At 41.9% G+C, this 20967-nt stretch overlaps 1 protein-coding gene across 2 annotated transcripts in view; it reads right to left on the bottom strand.

The window, feature by feature from the left end:
• The window catches only part of obscnb (obscurin, cytoskeletal calmodulin and titin-interacting RhoGEF b), an 802448-nt gene that overhangs the window by 699144 nt on the left and 82337 nt on the right, over positions 1 to 20967 (bottom strand). For both annotated transcript variants that reach the window (XM_072576281.1, XM_072576282.1), the window contains exon 9: positions 6505 to 6780. In XM_072576281.1, the coding sequence (XP_072432382.1) occupies positions 6505 to 6780 (276 nt within the window). The remainder of the gene's footprint in view (positions 1 to 6504; positions 6781 to 20967) is intronic.

Raw genomic sequence — 20967 nt, 5'->3', positions numbered from 1 at the left:
GTGCATATAGAGGTTTGTGGTTATATGATAACCATTACACAGATATGGTTACAAAGAACAAAGTAACAAAGAAAATTTACAGCCCAGGAACAGGGCCTTCAACCCTCCAAGCCTTAGCCAATCCAAACGCACTATCTAAACCTATCGCTCAATTCCTAGGCATCTGTATCCCTCTGCTCCCCACCTATTCACGCATCTGTCCAGACGCATCTTAAATTAATCTACTACGCCTTCCTCTACTACCTCTGCTGGCAACATGTTCCAGGCACCTAGCACCCTCTGTGTAAAGTACTTGCCATGTATATCCTCCTTAAACTTTTCACCTCTCACCTTGAACGCGTTACCTCTCATTATTGAATCTCTCGCCCTGGGAAAAAGCTTATCTCTACCTATCCTTCATGACTTTGTAGACCTCAATCAGGTCCCCCCTCAATCTCCTTTTTTCTAATGAAAACAATCCTAACCTACTCAACCTCTCTTCATAGCTTGCATCTTCCATACCAGGCAACACCCTCGTAAACCTTCTCTGCACTCTCTCCATAGCGTCCACATCCTTTTGGTAATGTGGCGACGAAATCTGTACACAGAATTCTAAATGCAGCTGAACTAATGTCTTGTACAACTTTAACATGACATGCCAACTCTTATACTCAATACCCTGCCCAATCAAGGCAAGCATACCATATGCCTACTTGACCACTTTATCCAGCTGTGCAGCCATCTTCAGGATACAATGGACCTGAACTCCCAGATCTCTCTTTGCTCATCAACTTTTCCCAAGGCTCTTCCATTTATAGTATAGTTGGCTCCAGAATTAAACTTCCCAAAATGTACCACCTCACATTTGTCTGGATTGAACTCCATCTGTCGCTTCTCTGCCCAACTCTCCAGTCTATCTATATTCTCCTGTATTCTTTGACAGTCCCTATGCTTTCTGCTACTCCACCAATCTTCGTGTCATTTATGTCTATTACAAACAATAGTGGCCCCAGCACTGATCCCTGCGGAACACTACTGGTCACCTTTCTCCATTTCGAGAAACTACTTTCAACTACCACTCTCTGTCTCCTGTTGCTCAACCAGTTCATTATCCACCTAGCGAGAACACCCTGCACACCACGTGACTTCACCTTCTCTATTAGTTTACCATGGGGAACCTTATCAAATGCCTTACTGAAATTCATGTGTATTACATCTACAGCCCTTCCTTCATCTATCAACTTGGTCACTTCCTCAAAGAACTCTATTAAGTTGGTAAGGCACAATCTCCCCCGCACAAAACCATGTTGCATTTCACTGATAAGCCCATTTTTTTCCAAATATAAATAGATTTTATCCCTCAGTACCTTCTCCAGCAACTTTCCCACCACTGACATCAGGCTCACTGGTCTGTATGTATTTGGAATATCCCTACTACCCTTATTGTACAGGGGGACAACAATCAGCGACCCTCCAGTCCTCCCCCACCTCAACTGTATTTAAGGATGCTCTAAAGATATCTGTCAGAGCCCCAGCCAATTCCTCTCTCCCTCCCTCAGCAACCTGGGATAGATCTCATCTGATCCTGGAGATTTGTCCACCTTAATATCATTTAGCCTACCCAACACATCTTCCCTCCTTATGTCAACATGATCCAGAGTAAACAAACTTCTAGCTCTAATCTCAGCATCCATCACCTCCCATTCCTCAGTGAACACTGATGCAAAGTAATCATTGAGAATCTCTCCCACTTTCTCACATTCAACACACAACCTTCTTTCCTTATCCTTTAGTGGACCAACTCTTTCTCTAGTTACTCTCTTGCTTCTTATATAAGAATAAGAGGCCTTGGGACTCTCCTTAATTCTACTTGCTAAAGACATTTCATGACCCCTTTTAGCCCACTTGATTCCTTATTTAAGAGTGGTCCTATTCTCCTGATATTCCTCCAAGGGCCATTCTGTTCTTAGCTGCCTGGACTTTATGTACGCTTCCCTTTTCATCTTGGCTAGTCACACAATTTCTCCTGTCATCCACTGTTCATGAATCTTGCCTTTCCTATCCCTTGTTTTCAAAGGGACATGAGCTGAAAATGTGTTGCTGGAAAAGCGCAGCAGGTCAGGCAGCATCCAAGGATCAGGAGAATCGACGTTTCGGGCATGAGCCCTTCTGGAGGAAGAGAGCTTCTTCAAGGAAGGCATCCTTGCAAGAGGATTCGCGGTAGGTTACTCACTTTCCCGTCGAAGATTTTAACCTACTGCGAATCCTCTTGCAAGGATGCTTCCTTGAAGAAGCTCTCTTCCTCCACCTCACGTTCCTTTCAAAGGGACATGCTTATCCTGCACTATCTTTAACTTATCTTTGAAAGCCTCCCACATATCAAATGTGGATTTTCCTTCAAAGAGCTGTGTCCAATCCACATTTCCCAGCTCCTGCCTAATTTTGATATAATTGTCCTTGGCTCAGTTTAGTACTCGTCCCTAAGGACCACTCTCACCTTTGTCTATGAGTATTCTAAAACTTACAGAATTGTGGTCACTATTCCCAAAGAAATCTCCCACTGCAATTTCTACCACCTGGTCTGGCTCATTCCCAACACCATGTCCAATATGGCCCCTTCCCAATGAAAGGACACTCAGTAGCTTAGAGGACCAGGGCGGGGATCTTGGGTAATTATTCACAGATCCCTGAAGTCAGCAGAGTACGTGAATAGGATAGTTAAGAAGGTATATGGGCCACTTGCTTTCATCAGTCGTGGCAGAGTATAAGAGCAAGGAGGCCATGTATAAGAGCAAGGAGGAGACCAAAGTTGGAGACTAGATATTCAGGGGTACATGAAGTTTTGAAAAGACAGACAGGAAGAAAAGAGTGGTGGAGTAGCTTTGTTAGAATGGGATGGATTAGTAGGATAGCAAGAAGTGATCTTGGATTGGGAAATGCAAATCTATATCGGTAGAGGAAGGTGCAAAAAGGAAAAAAAGGCACTAGTAGGAGTAGATTATGGCCTCCTAACAATAGCTATATGGTAGTACAGTCAGGAGATCACAAGGACACGTAAGAAAGGCAATTAATTAATGATGGGTTTATTTAATCTTTACATAGATTGTGAAAATCAGATTCAAATGATCCATACAGTGCAGAAAAAGAACCTTCAGCCCATCAAGTCTACATCAACATAACTGCCACTACAAATGCGCTAATTCCTATTTTCTACACTTATCCCATATTATTGAATGTTATGATACTTGAAGTACTGATCCAAGTATACTTTAAAGGTTGCAAGGTTTCCAGCCGCCACTATCTTCCCAAGCAATGCATCCCGGATTTCCGCCACCCACTGAGTGAAAATGTTTATTCCCAAATCCCCTATGAATCTGCTGCCCTTTACCCTAAAACCATGCCCTCTCATGACTGACCCCTCAACCAAGGAGAAGAGCTGCTTTCTATTCAACCTGTCCATACCCTTCATAATCTTACAAACTTCAATTATGTCCACCCTCAGACTTTTCTGATCTTAAGAAAACAATCCAAGCCTATCTAGTTTCTCCTTACACCTTAGTTTCTCCATTTCAAGTAACATCCTGGTGAATTTCCTCTGTATCCCCTCTAGTGCTATCATCAACTTCCTGGAGCGAGGTGAACAGAACTGTGGCCTGACCAACACTCTAAACAACGCCAACATAGCCTCCTTGCTCTTATACTCTGCCACGACTGATGAAAACAAGTGTCCTATATGCCTTCTTAACTATCCTTTTCACATACTCTACAGACTTCAGGGATCTGTGAATAATTACCCCAAGATCCCCACCCCAGTCCACTAAGTTACTCAGTGTCCTTCCATTCATTAAATACTCCCTCATCTTGATTCTTCTTCCAAAGTACATCACCTCACACTTATCAGTGGTTAGCACTGCTGCCTCACACCGCCAGAGACCCGGGTTCAATTCCCGCCTCAGGCGACTCTCTGTGTGGAGTTTGCACATTCTCTCCGTGTCTGCGTGGGTTTCCTCCGGGTGCTCCGGTTTCCTCCCACAATCCAAAAAAAAAATGTGCAGGTTAGGTGAATTGGCCATGCTAAATTGCCCGTAGTGTTAGGTGAAGGGGTAAATGTAGGAGTATGGGTTTGGGTGGTATACGCTTCAGCGGGTCGGTGTGGACTTATTGGGCCGAAGGGCCTGTTTCCACACTGTAAGTAATCTAATCTAATCTAATCTAATTAAATACCATCTGCCACTGGTTTCCCCATCTGACCAACCCATCTATATCTTCTTGTAACCTATAACTAACTTCTTAGCTACTAACCACTCTATCAATCTTAGATTAGATTACCTACAGTGTGGAAACAGGCCCTTCAGCCCAACAAGTCCACATTGACCCTCCGAAGAGCAACCCACACAGATCCATTCCCCTACATTTTACCCTGACTAATGCACCTAACACTACAGACAATTTAGCATGGCCAATTCACCTGATCTGCACATCTTTGGCTTGTGGGAGGAAACCGGAGCACCCAGAGGAAACCCACGCAGACACGGGGAGAATATGCAAACTCCACACAGACAGTTGCCCAAGACGGGAATTGAACCCAGGTCCCTGGCGCTGTGAGGCAGCAGTGCTAACCACTGAGCCACCGTGCCACCCTGGCTGAGTAAGAGGGCACAAAGGGTAATGGTAGAAGGCTGTTTGAGTGACTGGAGGCCAGTGTACCACAAAGATCAGTTGTGGAATTCTTTCTTGTTTGTTGTATACATAAATGATATAGATGATAATGTCAGGGGAATGTTAAGCAAATTTGGAGACAAATAGTGTCCATCTCGAAAGTTTCCCTCAATTCCTTGTGGTAATGTTAGCCAGGAGAATGAATTCATAGAGTCCTTTTCCTAGAATAATGTGTTGGATCCAACCAGGAATCGAGCTATTTTGGATACTATAATGTATAATAAGGCAGGTTTAATAAATTATCACAGAATTATGAGCCCATGATAAACAGTGATTATAACATGGTAATATTTAATATTCAGTTTTTAGAGGGAAAAATGTAGGTCAGAAACTACGGTGTTAAACTTAAATGAGGGTAGTTACAAAGGAATGAAAGCAGAGGTAGCTGCAGTGGCCAGGGAAAGTAGTTTAGCAGCAAAGAGGGTGGTGGAACAATGGCAAGTTATAAGAAAAACCATGCAATGTGGCAAAGATTAGTGGTAAGGTGGAAGATTAGAAAAGCTTTAACAACTAACAAAAAATTAACAAAAAGAATAAAGAAGGACAAAATAAACTTTGAGATAAACTTGTAACTAATATCAAGGCAGACAGCAAGAGATTATTTAATGGACAAGAGCCAGGTTTGCAGATGACATAAAAGTAAATTGAAAGACAAATGGTGAGGATGAAACATTGCCTGCAGAGTGATATAGACAGATTAAGTAAATGGGGAAAAACTTGGCACATGAAATATAAACTGGGAAAATATGAAGTTATGCATTTGCAGGAAGAAGAGAGAACCTGAATTCATCTCTCCGTAATTAAACAGAGAAAATTGCAGAAAGCTACAGCACACAGCGATTTGGGAGCCCTCATGCATAAATCGCAAAAAACTAGTTTACAAATTCCAGTGTGTAATAGCAAAGGCAAATGAAATATTGGTCTTTATTTCAAAGATAATGAAGTATAAAAATAAGAAAGTTTTGCTAAAACTATACAAGCCACAAGTCAGTCCACAGCTGGAATATTGTGAACAGTTTTAGTCCCATTATATAAGGAATGACATACTGGCATGAGAGCTAGTCCACAGCAGGTTTATTCGGTTTATCCTGGGTATGGAGGGATTGTTTTATGAAGAAGGGCTGTACTCACTTAAACAAGGAAAGGTGAGCTTACTGAAACATACAAGATTCTTCAGAGTCTTGACAAGATTGATGCAAAGAGGTTGTTTCCCCATGTGGGTGAGTCTAGGTCCAGAGGATATAATTTCAGAATAAGACAGATGAGGAGGAATTTCTTTTCTCAAAAGGTGGTGAATCAGTGGAATTCTTTACTCAGAGGGTAGCACAGGATTGTTACATATGGTTGGGACAGACAAATTTTTAATCAGCACGGTTATGGGGAAAAGACATGAAAGTATAGTTGAGTATTATCTGATCAGCTATTATCTCATTGCATAGCGGAGCAGATTCAACAAATTGAATGGTCTACTTCTGCTCCTCTGTTTTATGATCTTCTGCACTTGTGTGATTTTGTGATAATTATATGAATTAGTCATTAAAGTTAGAAGCTGAAGGTCATTTCTGATTTGGTAACCATTAACAGTTAAATGGACGATCCTGATTTTGTCACATCTACCACTGGCCAAGCAGTCAAACAGCAAATTTACAATGACAGCATCCTGATGCATCAATAAACAGGCCAAACACTTCAAACCCTGGATAGAATTTGAAGTTATCATATATAGACAAAGGGAGGTAGCTAAAATTAATACTTTGAATGCATCAGCTGTACTTTCACAATCGTGTTTCATTTGTTTAGTCTTACCTTTAAGTGTAACATTCATAGCAATTTCATCCTCTTTGGTTTTAAAGACATATTCACCAGATTCTCCTGGTTTGACATTGTGAAGAACCAATCTTCGCGTTGTACCTTCTGATTCAACACTTACTGCTTTGCTCAGCTTTATTTCCTGTCCTTTTTTGTACCATTTCCCTTCGACAGTAGACTGAGATACATTACAAACAAGGACTACCTTTTCTCCCACACTTGCTGTCTGCTCTGTTTGAATTGTAGATTTATTCACGATAGTTGCAGCTGATTCTGCAAAAACAGAGGAAAAAATAATGTTATAATATCATGTTGAATAATACAAAAGCCATTAGAAAATGTTATTTTTTTTATCATTCAGAGATGGTAGGCTTTGCTGACTGGGCCAGCACACTAACCACCCCTAACTGCCATTGGGAAGATAGGTATGAGCTAATGCACAAATACCCAAAACAAAATCAGCTAAGTGTATTTAGATATGACATTTTACCTGTAGGTGAGTTAATCCCGCCCAAATGGATAAATTGTAAATTTACCTTCATAGAGCAAAATGTATGACCAATATTTCAAGTTTCAGTGTCACATAATTAGTTTCCACGTATGGATTAGTGCACACAGAGGTTAATCCGTAAAAATGAAAAACAATCCACAGACAATTTGTATTCGAGACTAAAAGATCAATGTGGGAAACATGTGGTCGGAATATCGATAGTTTCATTTCCACCAGATGCTTTCACAGGTATTGATAAAAGAAATGAACTTGAACAGGAGAATAACTCTATTCACTTGAACACAAAATTTACCTGAACTCTTCTGAATGCTTTTGCTGATACATTTTTTTATTTTCAGATTTTTAAAGTCAATTCAGTTTCTCAAACAGCTGTGGTAGAATATGAAATCTGAATTATTAATCCAGACCTTTAGACTACTCATTCGGTAATCACAATGCTGCTGTATCCTACCTAATCTCACTTGGAAATCTATATCCAGCAAAGATTATTTCCTATATCAATATACTCCATTATGTTCCTAGAGACAGCCACTAAATTTCTCAAACGTGAATGATCTTTCACAAATCTAGGGAGCCATTCCTTAATTTAAACAAAATTAGAAAAAAGTTGGAAATGTCTAGAAGGTCAAGCAACCTTTCTGAAGAAAAAATCAAATCATAATTTTAGGTCCATAAGCTTCTAACAAAACATCAGGGACTTTAAATGCTGGTCAGCATTTTTCATTTCTCTGATAAAGCTAGGGGAAAGGTATCTTTAAAGCATGAGAGACCTTATCAAACCCAATCAGCAAGAAGGTCTGCTAGATCAAGTATTAATTCGACAAATGGTGACCCAGGAGAACTAACAGAATTAATATATTTGGATTTCCAAAAGATATTCAATACAGTGCCATCTGTAATGCCATTTGATAAGATAACAGCCCATGGTATTAGGGATAGTGCATTAATGTAGACAGATATTTAAGGTGACATAAATTTAAGGTGAAGGGTGGAAGGTATGGGGGGATATCAGGGGTAGGTTCTTTACCCAGAGAGTGGTGGGGGCATGGAATGCGCTGCCTGTGGGAGTGGCAGAATCAGAATCATTGGTGACCTTTAGTGGCAATTGGATAGGTACATGGACAGGTGCTTAAGCTAGGACAAATGTTCGGCACAACATCGTGGGCTGAAGGGCCTGTTCTGTGCTGTATTGTTCTATGTTCTTTGTTCTATAGATGATCGGCTAAATAATAGGATAAGTGTTTGGATAAGGTGGGAAGTTTTAGGAAGGCAATCTGTAACTAACAGAGTGTCACAGGCACCACAATTGTTTACAATACATATTTATAAATACATAATATGTAAAACACATTTATGACTTTGATGAGGAGGCTGAATGTATCATCACCTAACCTGTGATGACACAAAAACAAATAAGAAGAGAATTAACAAAGGTGAGAATTAACAAAGAGCCTACAGAGGAATATAGACAGGTTAAGTGGGCAAAAACATGGAATGTAATGTGAGAAAACGTGAAATTATGTAACTGGCAGAAAGAACAAAGGAGCTAAATATTACAAATAGTAAGCTACAATTGGGGTCTTTGTGTGCGAATCACAATTAGTTAGCAAACAAATTCACTGGCTAATAGGGAAGACAAATGGAATGCTGGGCTTGAAAAGTGAATGGAATATAAGAGGGAGAAGCATTCCCAAACCAATACAAGTTACAAATCAGACCAATCTAGAATAATGGTCCCTTTTTCTAAGGAAGATAAACTCGAGTTCGAAGCAGTCCGGGAAAGGTTCACTGGGTTGATCCTGGGATTGAAGGGCTTTTCTAAAGAAGAGAGGTTCAATATTTGGGCCTTTACTCATTGGAATTTAGAAGAATGAAAGGCTTATCAGATCCTGGTCAGTCTCATCAAATCAGTATTGGTGTTTTCTGGTCAAGTCATCAAGCATCGCTTCACAAATGCTAAATGGGGACAGACCAGCTGCTGCGGAAACTCTGTGCTTCTGGGTTACTGGGAGTTGGCTGAATAGGGTGCTCAAGATGTTGGAATGCCTCAGCAATTATTTTTATGTGGAATTTAAACTTCATCCCCTGAGATTCAATGTTATTATCTTCAATGACAGCCCCCACTATCAACATCGCGAAGATTACTACTGACCAGAAACTGAATTGGGCCAGTCCGTTGATTAATGTGGCTACAAAACCAGGTCAGAGACCAGGAACTCTGGAGTGGGTAACTCACTTTCTGGCTCTCCAGTGCCTGTCCACTATCCACAAGTCACAAATCAGGGGAGCAATGGAATATTACTTATTTTCTTGAAAGGTATGGGGAGCTCCCAACAACACTTAAAAAGCTCAACACTGACGTGATCATTAATGGCAGATGGCTGAATATGAATTCAATGAGAATCAGGAATTAAGAATCTAACAATGACCATGAAACCAACTGGCTCATTAACATATGTAGGGAAGTAAACTACTATCCATACCTGGTCTGGCCCATAGCTACAGTAATGTACGCAATTTGGGATGGACAATAAATGTTGGCCTAGTTAGTGATGCTCACATCTCATGAATGAATTTTTAAAAATCTATGCAGGACAAAGAAGCCCATTTGATTGGATCTCCCACCTTCAGCATCTATTCCCCTTACCATAATTGCATACCAGCAGTGTACATCATTGTACAAATCAAATCCGCCCCTCTATCCCTGTATTCACAACATAGTAAAATTAAAGTACTCAGTGACACTCAAAATTGACCCCAAAGATTCTTAACCAGACTTTTTGACCAGCCAGTATCAGACTTTGTGAGTAACTGATACTAGATACTAAGTTTACAACTTAAACAGAAGACTAAACAATTTATTAACAATACAGTAACTCTGGTGGAACAAAGTTAAACAATAAGATAACCTAATTATTGTTTATAAATTAAAACCAATAATTTTCATTTTCAACCCCATTGACACAGAGACAGGCAGACCCATCTGATCACAGAAATTGGAAGGCTGGAAAGCAAAGGAATAATCAAACCAGTACGGTTTGCAGCACTAGTTGTACCTGATGTAAATTTGCTCGCTGAGCTGGAAGGTTAGTTTTCAGACAATACATCACCAAGACTAAGTAACATCATCAGTGAGCTTCCGGATGAAGCATTGGTGGCATAGCCCTCTTTCTATTTATATGTTTAGGTTTTCTTGGGTTGGTGATATCATTTCCTATGGTGATGTTATTTCCTGTTCTTTTCCTGGTAAATGGGATCCAAGTCAATGTGTTTGTTGATAGATTTACAGTTGGAATGCCATACTTCTATGAATTCTCATGCGTGTCTCTCTTTGACTTGTTCTAGGATGAATGTGTTGTCCCAGTTGAAGTGGTGTCCTTCCTCATCTGTATGTAAGGATACTAGTGAGAGTGGGTCATGTCTTTTTGTGGCTAGTTGATGTTCATGTGGTTGTTTGTCCAATGTAGTGTTTGTTACAGTTCTTGCAAGGTATTTTGTACATGACATTAATTTTGCTTGTTAGATGCTGTTTTAGTTTGTTGGTCAGTTTGTGGGCTACCATGATGCAAAGAGGTCTGAGTAGTCTGGCAGTCACTTCCAAAAGAGTGGCTAGGGTTTCTGGACGTGTTTTGTCTACTTGTTGGTGTTTGTTGCTGAGAAATCAGTGGACTGTGTTCATTGGGTACTGGTTCTTTTTGGAAACGTTGACTTGCCCACCTCCTGATGCTGCCTGGCTTGCTGTGTTCTTCCAGACTTCTGCTTGTCTACCTACAATATGTTTGCAAGGAAGATCTAGTGCAGACATGTGATGTCAAGAGTGTGGTTCTGGAAAAGCACAGCAGGTCAGGCAGTATCCGGGGAGAAGAAAAATCGACCTTTCGGAAAAAGGCCCTTCATCAGGAATCAGTGAGTCTCTCTGTCATTGCAACCCCCAGATCGTCTCCTCTGCCCTGAAGCTCTTCAGCCACATCCTGAAACAGACTCTACCACAACCACATCTCCTTCCTCAGTACCTGCCTATAGAACGGACTGATCCCACATGGACCCCTAATCTCCAGCATCTGCAGTCCTCATTTTCACCTTGCTGATATGTGATGACTCACCGTATAGAATCAGGGTGATACTAGTTCGTAGGTGGCTCAATGGAGAGCAACACCAAAGTTGCATTGAGCTGCCTCCTGCTAGCAGATACACACCAATGGTACCGCCACTACAAGAGTCTATAATGGTTTTAAATTTTCTGGACATACTTCCAGTCACGGCTGACAATATCAGACTTCTGTGTTCCTATCCTGTATTCATTGGTTAGACAGGCTAAAATAATCAAAAGAAACAAAATGCATTAACAAGTTCTCATGGATAACGGGAAGTCCTGTAAGATGGCAGTACTCATTAAGCAGCTAACCTCTTCTGATGAAAAATGAAACTTGGAAAATGGAGAAAGGTCAAGGGAAAAGTTCCCTAACACTTCAGTTAGAGAGCAGAATGCTGCCAACACAAGCTATTGAGATTAACATGCTCAGTGTCAACTATCTGTCCATTCTTTGGTGTCAGTGAATTGTATTCCTGTCACAGGCTGCATTCTTTTCCCCTCTATTTAGCTGATGAAAATCTAAGCTGTTATTTTTCAGTAAATTCTTAAAATTACTTATGCCTATCTCAGATATCTGTGGTTCCTGTTCCCGTCACCTACAAACCCTGCAAAGCCACAATGTGGTTTTACTAATAGGAGAGGCATTAGGCAGTCTGCTTACTTATGGGTTCATCGAGGCTACCAGGTAAACAGAGATTAGATTAGATTACTTACAGTGTGGAAACAGGCCCTTTGGCCCAACAAGTCCACACCGCCACGCCGAAGCACAACCCACCCATACCCCTACATCTACCCCTTACCTAACACTAGGGGCAATTTAGCATGGCCAATTCACCTGACCTGCACATCTTTGGACTGTGGGAGGAAACCGGAGCACCCGGAGGAAACCCACGCAGAGACAGGGAGAATGTGCAAACTCCACACAGTCAGTCGCGGGAATGAGGCGGGAATTGAACCTGGGTTTCTAGCGCTGTGAGACAGCAGTGCTAACCACTGTGCCACCGTGCCACCCACAAAGTTCAGAATGTACATTACCCTCTTAATCCTGAATAGGTCCCAAGCCACTTCTTTCTGCCAACTGACCATTTAAGTGCCAGTCGAAGAATTTTGGATTCAGCAGGCAGTAAAGAAGGTAAACTTCATGTTGGCCTTCTGAATTAGAGAATTTGAGTACAGGAATAAGAATGTCTAGGTACAATTATACAGGGCATTTGTGAGGCCACACCTGAAATATTGTATGCAGTTTGGTCTCCTTATCTGAGGAAGGATGTTCTTGCGATAGAGGGAGTGCAGCAAACATTTATCGAACTGATTCCTCAGATGGCAGGACTGACATATGAGGAGAGATTGAGTCGGTTAGGATTGTTTCCACTGGAGTTTAAAGGAATCGGGGAGTATCTCATAGAAACCTATAAAATTCTAACAGAACTAGACAGAATAGATGCAGGAAGGATATTCCCAATGGGTGTAGGGAGGATAAAATCAAGGGTCATGGTTTAAGGGTAAGGGAGAAACCTTTAAGAACTGCGATAAGGAAAACTTTCTTCACCCAAAGAGTGGAGAGCCTATGGAATTCACTGCCACAGAAAGTGATCGAGGCCAACACATTATGTCTTTTCAAGAAGGAGTAAGTACATACAATATTTGTGTCTAAAGGGATCAAGATATATGAGGGAAGGGCAGTGTTGGGGTGACCCGTACCTGCTTATAAAAAAAGACCCACGTTTGCTCACACAAAATGGCCAACAAACAGAAAGAGGCAGACTGCCTTCGAATTAAAACACAAAATGGCTCAGGGAACATAAGCAATCTGTTCCAGCCTTTAAAGAAAATGACAATACCTTCAAACAAACCTACTTAAAATGCCATAAGTACACCATTCCAGACAGTTTCTGATAAGAGCATACTGGCTTACAGACAAGCAACCAACCCAGATCATCATTAATGAAAGGATGATTATGCCACTAAACACCAGGTGCAAGATGTAGCTTATCAAGCAACTATCAGAATGACAGCTAAAGTTATCATATTTCTTTAAAGTTACTCAGAACACTAAAAAACAAGAGGTTCTACTAAAGATCTTTTAGAATCATAGAGTCATAGAGTCATAGAGATGTACAGCATGGAAACAGACCAGATATCCCAACCCAATCTAGTCTATGCCGACCAGATATCCCAAACCAATCTAGTCCCACCTGCCAGAACCTGGCCCATATCCCTCCAAACCCTTCCTATTCATATACCCATCCAAATGCCTATTAAATGTTGCAATTGTACCAGCCTCCACCACTTCCTCTGGCAGCTCATTCCATACACGTACCACCCTTCGTGTGAAAAAGTTGCCCTTTTATATCTCTTTTATATCTTTCCCCTCTCACCCTAAACCTATGCCCTCTAGTTCTGGACTCCCCGACCCTATTTAGGAAAAAGTGAGGACTGCAGATGCTGGAAACCAGAGTTTAGATCAGAGTGGTGGAGCAGAGTGGAGAGCAAGAAAATCGACAGGGCTTCATCAGGGCTTTTGCCCAAAACATCGATTTTCCTGCTCCTCGGATGCTGTCTGACCTGCTGTGCTTTTCCCGACCCTATTTACCCTATCCCTGCCCCTCATAATTTTGTAAACCCTAAAAAGGTCACCCCTCAGCCTCCAATGCTCCACGGAAAACAGCCCCAGCCCATTCAGCCTCTCCCTATAGCTCAGATCCTCCAACCCTGGCAACATCCTTGTAAATCTTTTCTGAACCCTTTCAAGTTTCACAAATCTTTCCAATAGGAAGGAGACCAGAATTGCACGCAATATTCCAACAGTGGCCTAACCTGTACAACTGCAACATGACAGGAGTAGGTTTCAACATAAAATATATACATATAACCAACGCTTAATCAAAGAATTAAAGAAAAAGCACTTAGACCTAGATGTGAAGTTAACTAGCTTTAGGAAAATGACTTTTTTAATGCGCTGAACAAAACAGATTGTTCACAGCCCATTAACCACAAAATGCTTAAGTAGAAATAGGTGTATGACTTTAACACTTTATAACTAACTTTGTGACAGAAATCAATATTACAAATCTTATAGCAATTAATTAAAACTGTCTCTTGTATTTTTACACACTTAATTAGGATGGTGGGAAATATAAGAAGAATAACTTAATTTGATAAAGACAGCACATGAGATACAATAAATAACAGAATTCAAACTGTCTCTACAGATAAAGAGGTGCAAAGAAGTGTAACAATTAACTTTGGAATGCGAATGGATAGGATGCACAGAGAGATCCCAAGGCATAGAGATTATGGTGCCTGTTATACACCACGAGATCATAGGAACCTGAGGGTTGTCCATAGGATTGGGGACACAAAGTAAGAGGGAGGAACATAGTGATCATGTGGTATGTGATTGCTAACAGAAAATGTATAAAAATACTGCATTTTATTGTAAATTCACAGTGTGTCATGGATCTCCCCAACCCACCCCTCCTTGCATGAATAAACTTCCACTTGCCTGAGTTCTGCCTATCTCCTGAGTCTTTACTCCCGATAAGTGGAAAACACTCCTACAAACAGAATTAGGTTATTGAGCTCGATGATCAACCATGATCATAATGAATGATGGATTCAACTTGATGGGTTGAATAGTCTACTCTTGCTCCTATCTTTTATGCTTTATTTGAGCTGCTATTCTAGTTCCATATGCTTTTATTCACAGTTGTACATTCTTCATTATTTCCTTTGTCAAAGTGCCGGTTTTTGTTTGAAGAATTCATCTGACATGCATCATAGCCAATTTTTGTTTTGCCACAATTCCTAGCATCCTTTGAGAGGTCAAAATTATTTATTTTATTGATGGCACGTAGGATTTTATCTTGAGGGTCACTTTTCCATTTGTGAGGGCTGATTTCCAATTTCCAAGGTCTCTTTTTTCATTCCAGATTTAATTTAACAATTGACACACTGTGTCTGTGGACTACCGAAGGAGATGCCACAAATATCTCTATTTCAATCATAGGACATCAGTGTAAAAGTTAAGGCTGCTGCATTTGCAATAACTTTCAGCCACAAGCACCGCCTCCTCCTAATGCCAATTTGAATCATTCTCCATAATTTCAAAATCCAGCTGGAGGTACTGGATATGGCAAAGGCACTGAATTCTAATAATATTTCAACCATAATATTGAAGATTTGTGCTCTAGAACCAACCGTGCCCCTAACCAACCCGTTTCAGTCCAGCTAAAGCATCAGCAACTATGAAACAATGTAGATAATTGCCCAAATGTGTCCTGGACTCAAAAAGCAGGACAAATCCAACATAGTAAGTTATCACTCCATCAGTCAACTCTCAACGAATAGTGAAGTCATGGAAGAGGTCATCAACAATGCAATCAAGGAGCACTTGCTTAGCGATAATCTGCTCAGTGGTGTGCTGTTGAGTTCCACCAGTGCCACCCACTTCCTGAACTCATTACAACCTTTGTTAAAATATAGCTGAAGAGCTGATCTCCAGAGGTGAAATGGAGACATTGAGGCCACATTTGACACAGTGTGGCGTCAAAGAATTCTAGAAAGACTGAAATTAATAGGAATTAGGGGGAAAAGTTTCCGCTGGCTGGAATTATTCCTAGCACAAAGGAAGTTAGTTGTGGTTGTTGGACGTCAGTCTTCTCAGCTTATGGACATTTTTGCAGGAGTTCCTCAGTATAATGTCCTAGTTCCAACCATTCTAAGCTGCTCCAAATAAGGACAGACTTGATCAGGATTGGGCTGACAAGTGGCAAAGTAACATTCACGATGCACAACTGCCTACAATGACGATCTCCAATAAGAGAATTTAACCAATGCCACTTGACATTCAATGGTATTGCATTGGTGAATCCACTGCAGTCCAAAAAGGGAACTCAGCACAACCTTCTCAAGGGCAATTAGGGATAGGCAATAAATGCTGGCCTAGCCAGCAAAGCTGACAGTGCCTTGAATGAATAAGAAAAAATGTTACAATGGCACCCATTACATTATTTGCAACTACGAATTCCGAAACCAATGTAGTCTTAACAAAGCAACAAAGGAATAGGAGTCAGTCATTTGGACCTTCAGTTATGCTCCACAATTCATTCAGAATTGGTTATGATCTCAGTTCCATTTTACTGACTGTATCTATCTAACCCAGCCTCTGGGGAAGAGAATTCCAAACTTCAATGTCCCTCAGAGATAAAAAAAAGTTCTAATCCATGACTCAAAATGTCTCCTAGCTTTTATTCTGCTCTAATAAAATATAATGCTGGATTCCACTCTATCCAGTTTGCCTAACATCTTACAAATTTCAATAAAATCATCTCTCATTATTTTAAACTCCAATCATTAAGGATATAACTTGTTCAGATTTCTTCATAAGATTTGCCTTTCATTCCATGAATCAGTCAAATGAACATTTCCTGAATGCTTCTAAAGCAATTATATATTTTTAAAGTAAGGAAATCAAAACTGTATACAGTACTATAGATGTAGCCTTTCCATGCACTATACAAGCTGCAGTCAAATTTCCCTCCTCTTATAATCCATTAATCTTATAATTAAATACGGCATTTCATTCACATTCTTAATCATGCCCAAATGAACTTTCTGGGATTTGTGGGGAAGGACCTCCAGATCCCCATGGATCACCAAGCCCTGCAGTCTCTCCCCATTTAAATAGTATTCTGCTAATCTATTCTTCATGACAAGCAACTAAGAAACTGAACAATTAATGCCATCTGTACTATGTCTGCAGTTAAGAACTTAAAGAGCTTGGAAAGGAGATCCAAAATCAAAAGGACTCCAAAGTAGTTAAAGTGTACCTCATAGAATCTTGTGACTATTGAACTATGTTACCCCAATAAGTTTTCTCCAGTCCTTACATTTATGTTTTTTTGCTTGTTGATTGATTGATTTGATTTATTGTCATTGTACTGCAGTGAAAAGCTTTGTTTACAAGCAGTACAGGCAGATCATAGTTTGGCAGCGGGGTGGGAATCAGAGCCACATGTCTGAGATGGGGTCAGTTGCAGACAGGACAATGACAGGATATACTGAATCTATCAGGAAGGTTTCTCATGTGATGAAACACAGGAATCGGTAAAAGTGTGTCTGCTTTAATGCAAGGAGTGTCCAAATTAAGAGCGACGAACTTAGAGCATGGATCAGTACTTGGGGCTACGATGTTGTGGCCATAACGGAGACATGGGTTTCACAGGGGCAGGAATGTTGCTTGATATTCCAGGGTTTAGAACGTTTAAAAAGAACAGGGAGGGTGGAAAAAGAGGAGGGAGTGTAGCATTGCTCATCAGAGGGGGCATCACAGCTACAGAAACGAAGGTTGTTGAGGAAGGTTTGTCTACTGAGTCAGTATGGGTGGAAGTTAGGAACAGCAAGGGAACAGCCACCGCATTGGAGGTTTTCTACAGACTACCTAATAGCAGTAGAGAGATTGAAGATCTCATGGGCATGCAGATTCTAGAAAAATGCAAAAGTAACACGGTTGTTGTTATGGGTGATTTCAACTTTCCCAATATCGACTGGAACCTCCTAAAGTGCAGATGGTTTGGATGGAGCCATTTTTGTCAGGTGTGCTCAGGAGGGTTTCCTTACTCAGTATGTAGACAGACCGACGAGGAGAGAGGCCATTTTGGATTTGGTGCTCGGCAACAAGCCAGGACAGGTGTCAGATCTCACATGGGAGAGCACTTTGGTGAAAGTGATCACAACTGCCTCACATTTAGCATAGCCTTGGAGAGTGAAAGGAACAGTTACCAAGGGAAGATATTTAATTGAGAAAAAGGAAATTATGACGCTATCAGACAGGAGTTGGGAAGTATAGACTGGGAGCAATTGTTCCACAGAAAGGGCACAGCAGACATGTGGAGACTATTTAAGGAGCAGTTTTGCAAGTAATGCACAAATTTGTTCCTGAGACAGATAAGAAGGAGTAAGATTTAGGAACCTTGGATGACGAGAACAGAGGAACTTCTCGTCAAAAGGAAGAAGGCAGCTTAGGGTAAGGTGCAGGAAGCAAGGATCTAGCACGGCTTTAGAGGATTACAGGCTTGCTAGAAAGGAACTCAGAAATGGACTGAGGAGAGCCAGGAGGGGGCACGAAAAAGGCTTGGCAAGACGTATTAGGGAGAACCCAAAGGCATTTTACTCATACATGAGGAATAAGAGAATGCTCAGAGAGAAGGTAGGACCGATCAGGGATAGCGGAGTGAGCTTGTGCGTGGAGTCTGAGGGGAAGCCCTAAATGAGTTTTTTGCTTCGGTTTTCACTAAGGAAAAGGAACTTGTTGTAAATGAAAACTCAGAGGAGCTGGGATATAGTCTTGGCCAGATCAAGGTTGATAAAGTTGATGTGCTAGAAATTTTGGAAAACATTAAGATTTATAAGTCCCCAGGGCCAGACCAGATTTATCCCAGGCTGCTCCAGGAAGCAAGAAAGGATGTTGCTATGCCGCTGGTGAAAATCTTTGCCTCCTCACTCTCTACAGGAGTCGTGCCGGAGGACTGGAAGGAGGCGAATGTTGTTCCACTTTTCAAGAAGGGTAATAGGGAAATCCCTAGCAATTACAGACCAGTCTTACATTTGTGGTCAGCAAAGTTGTGGAAAGAATTCTGAGGGATAGGATTTCAGACTATTTGACAAAGTATAGTGTGATTAAAGGCAGTCAGCATGGCTTTGTGAGGGGCAGGTCATGCCTCACAAATCTTATTGAGTTCTTTTGAGGAGGTGTCAAGACCGGTCGACGACGGTCGAGCGGTGGATGTGGTATATATGGATTTCAGCAAGGCATTTGATAGGGTTCCCCATGGTAGGCTCATTCATAAAGTCAGGTAGTCAGAATTGGCTAGCTGACAGAAGGCAGAGAGTGGTTATGGATGGAAAATATTCTGCCCGGAGGAAGTGTTGAGTGGGGTCCCACAGGGCTCTGTTCTTGGGCCTCTGCTCTTTGTAGTTTTTATAAATGACTTGGATGAGGAGGTTGAGGAGTGGGTTAGTACATTCGCAGATGACACAAAGGTTGGAGGTGTCGTCGATAGTATAGAGGGCTACTGCAGGCTGCAGCGTGACATAGACAGGATGCAGAGCTGGGCTGAGAAATAGCAGATGGAGTTCAACCTGGATAAATCCGAAGTGATGCATTTTGGAAGGTTGAACTCGAATGCTGAATACAGGATTAAAGACAGGATTCTTGGCAGAGTGGAGGAACAGAGGGATCTGGGGTGCAAGTACATAGATCCTTCAAAGTTGCCACCCAAGTGGATAGGGTTGTTAAGAAAGCATATGGTGCTTTGGCTTTCATTAACAGAGGTATCAAGTTTAAGAGCCGCAAGGTTTTACTGTAGCTCTACAAATCCCTGCTGAGACCACACTTGGAATATTGTGCCCAGTTCTGGTCGCCCTACTATAGGAAAAATACAGAGGCTTTGGAGAGGGTGCAAAGAAGGTTTACCAGGACATTGCCTGGACTGGAGTGCTTGCCGTATGAAGAAAGGTTGAATAAGCTCAGACTGTTCTCTGGAGAGAAGGGGGATGAGAGGAGACTTGATCGAGGTGCACAAAATAATGAGAGGAATGGATAGAGTCAATAGCCAGAGACCTTTCCCCAGGGCAGGACTGACTGGTACGAGAAGTCATAGTTTGAAGATATCAGGAGGAAGGTATAAAGGAGACATCAGAGGTAGGTTCTTTACGCAGAGAGTTGTGAATGCATGGAATGCGTTGCCAGCTGTGGTGGTGGAAGCAGAGTCACTGGGGACATTTAAGCAACTGCTAGTCTTGCACATGGATAGCAGTGAGTTGAGGGGTGCGTAGGTTAAGTTACTATATTTTGTATTAGGATTAAGTCTCAGCACAACATCGTGGGCCTAAGGGCCTGTTCTGTGCTGTACTTTTCTATGTTCCATGTTCTATAGGAAGCAAGGATATACAAATCATAGGGTGACAAAAAAATCTTGGACAGAGTAACACATACAGGTTACACCGCACAAAACATGTGCTAGGCAAGATCACCATTAACAAGATCAGCATTATTTGAAGTTAGACAGTCCATTCATCAGTCTAATAATGGTTGGGAAAAAATGTTCCTAAATACGCTGATGTAACCCCAGCCCTGCCGAGTTTTCACCATCCCCCCACACCTCCCCCTCACTGAGGACGAACGATCAGTCCTCAGCAAAGGACTCACCTTCATCCCCTTCCGTCCACGCATCAATGAATTTAATATACACCGTGATGTTGAACAATTCTTCCGTCGCATCCGCCTCCGAGCTTACTTTCACAATCAGGACTCCCGCCCACCTTCCGAGGACCCCTTCGCCCACCTCCAACGCACTGCATCCACCTGGACACCCCGCCCTGGCCTATTACCTGCCCTTGACCTCTTCATTTCCAACTGCCGCCCGGACATTAACCGCCTCAACCTATCGAACCCCCTCCCCCACTCCAACCTCTCACCCTCACAACGCGCAGCCCTCCAATCCCTCTGCTCTAATCCCAACCTCACCATTAAGCCCGCGGATAAAGGGGGCGCAGTGGTAGTCTGGCGCACTGACCTCTACACCGCTGAAGCCAAACGCCAACTCGAGGACACCTCTTCCTACTGCCCCCTTGACCATGACCCCACCCCCCATCACCAAACCATCATCTCCCAGACCATACAGAACCTCATCACCTCAGGAGATCTCCCACCCACAGCTTCCAACCTCATAGTCCGGGAACCCCGCACTGCCCGGTTCTACCTCCTTCCCAAGATCCACAAGCCTGACCACCCTGGCAGACCCACTGTCTCAGCATGCTCCTGCCCCAACTCATCTCTACATACCTCGACACA

Source organism: Chiloscyllium punctatum, chromosome 8, assembly GCF_047496795.1.
Source record: "Chiloscyllium punctatum isolate Juve2018m chromosome 8, sChiPun1.3, whole genome shotgun sequence".
NCBI lineage: Eukaryota > Metazoa > Chordata > Chondrichthyes > Orectolobiformes > Hemiscylliidae > Chiloscyllium > Chiloscyllium punctatum.
This window is presented reverse-complemented; position numbering and strand designations above follow the sequence as displayed.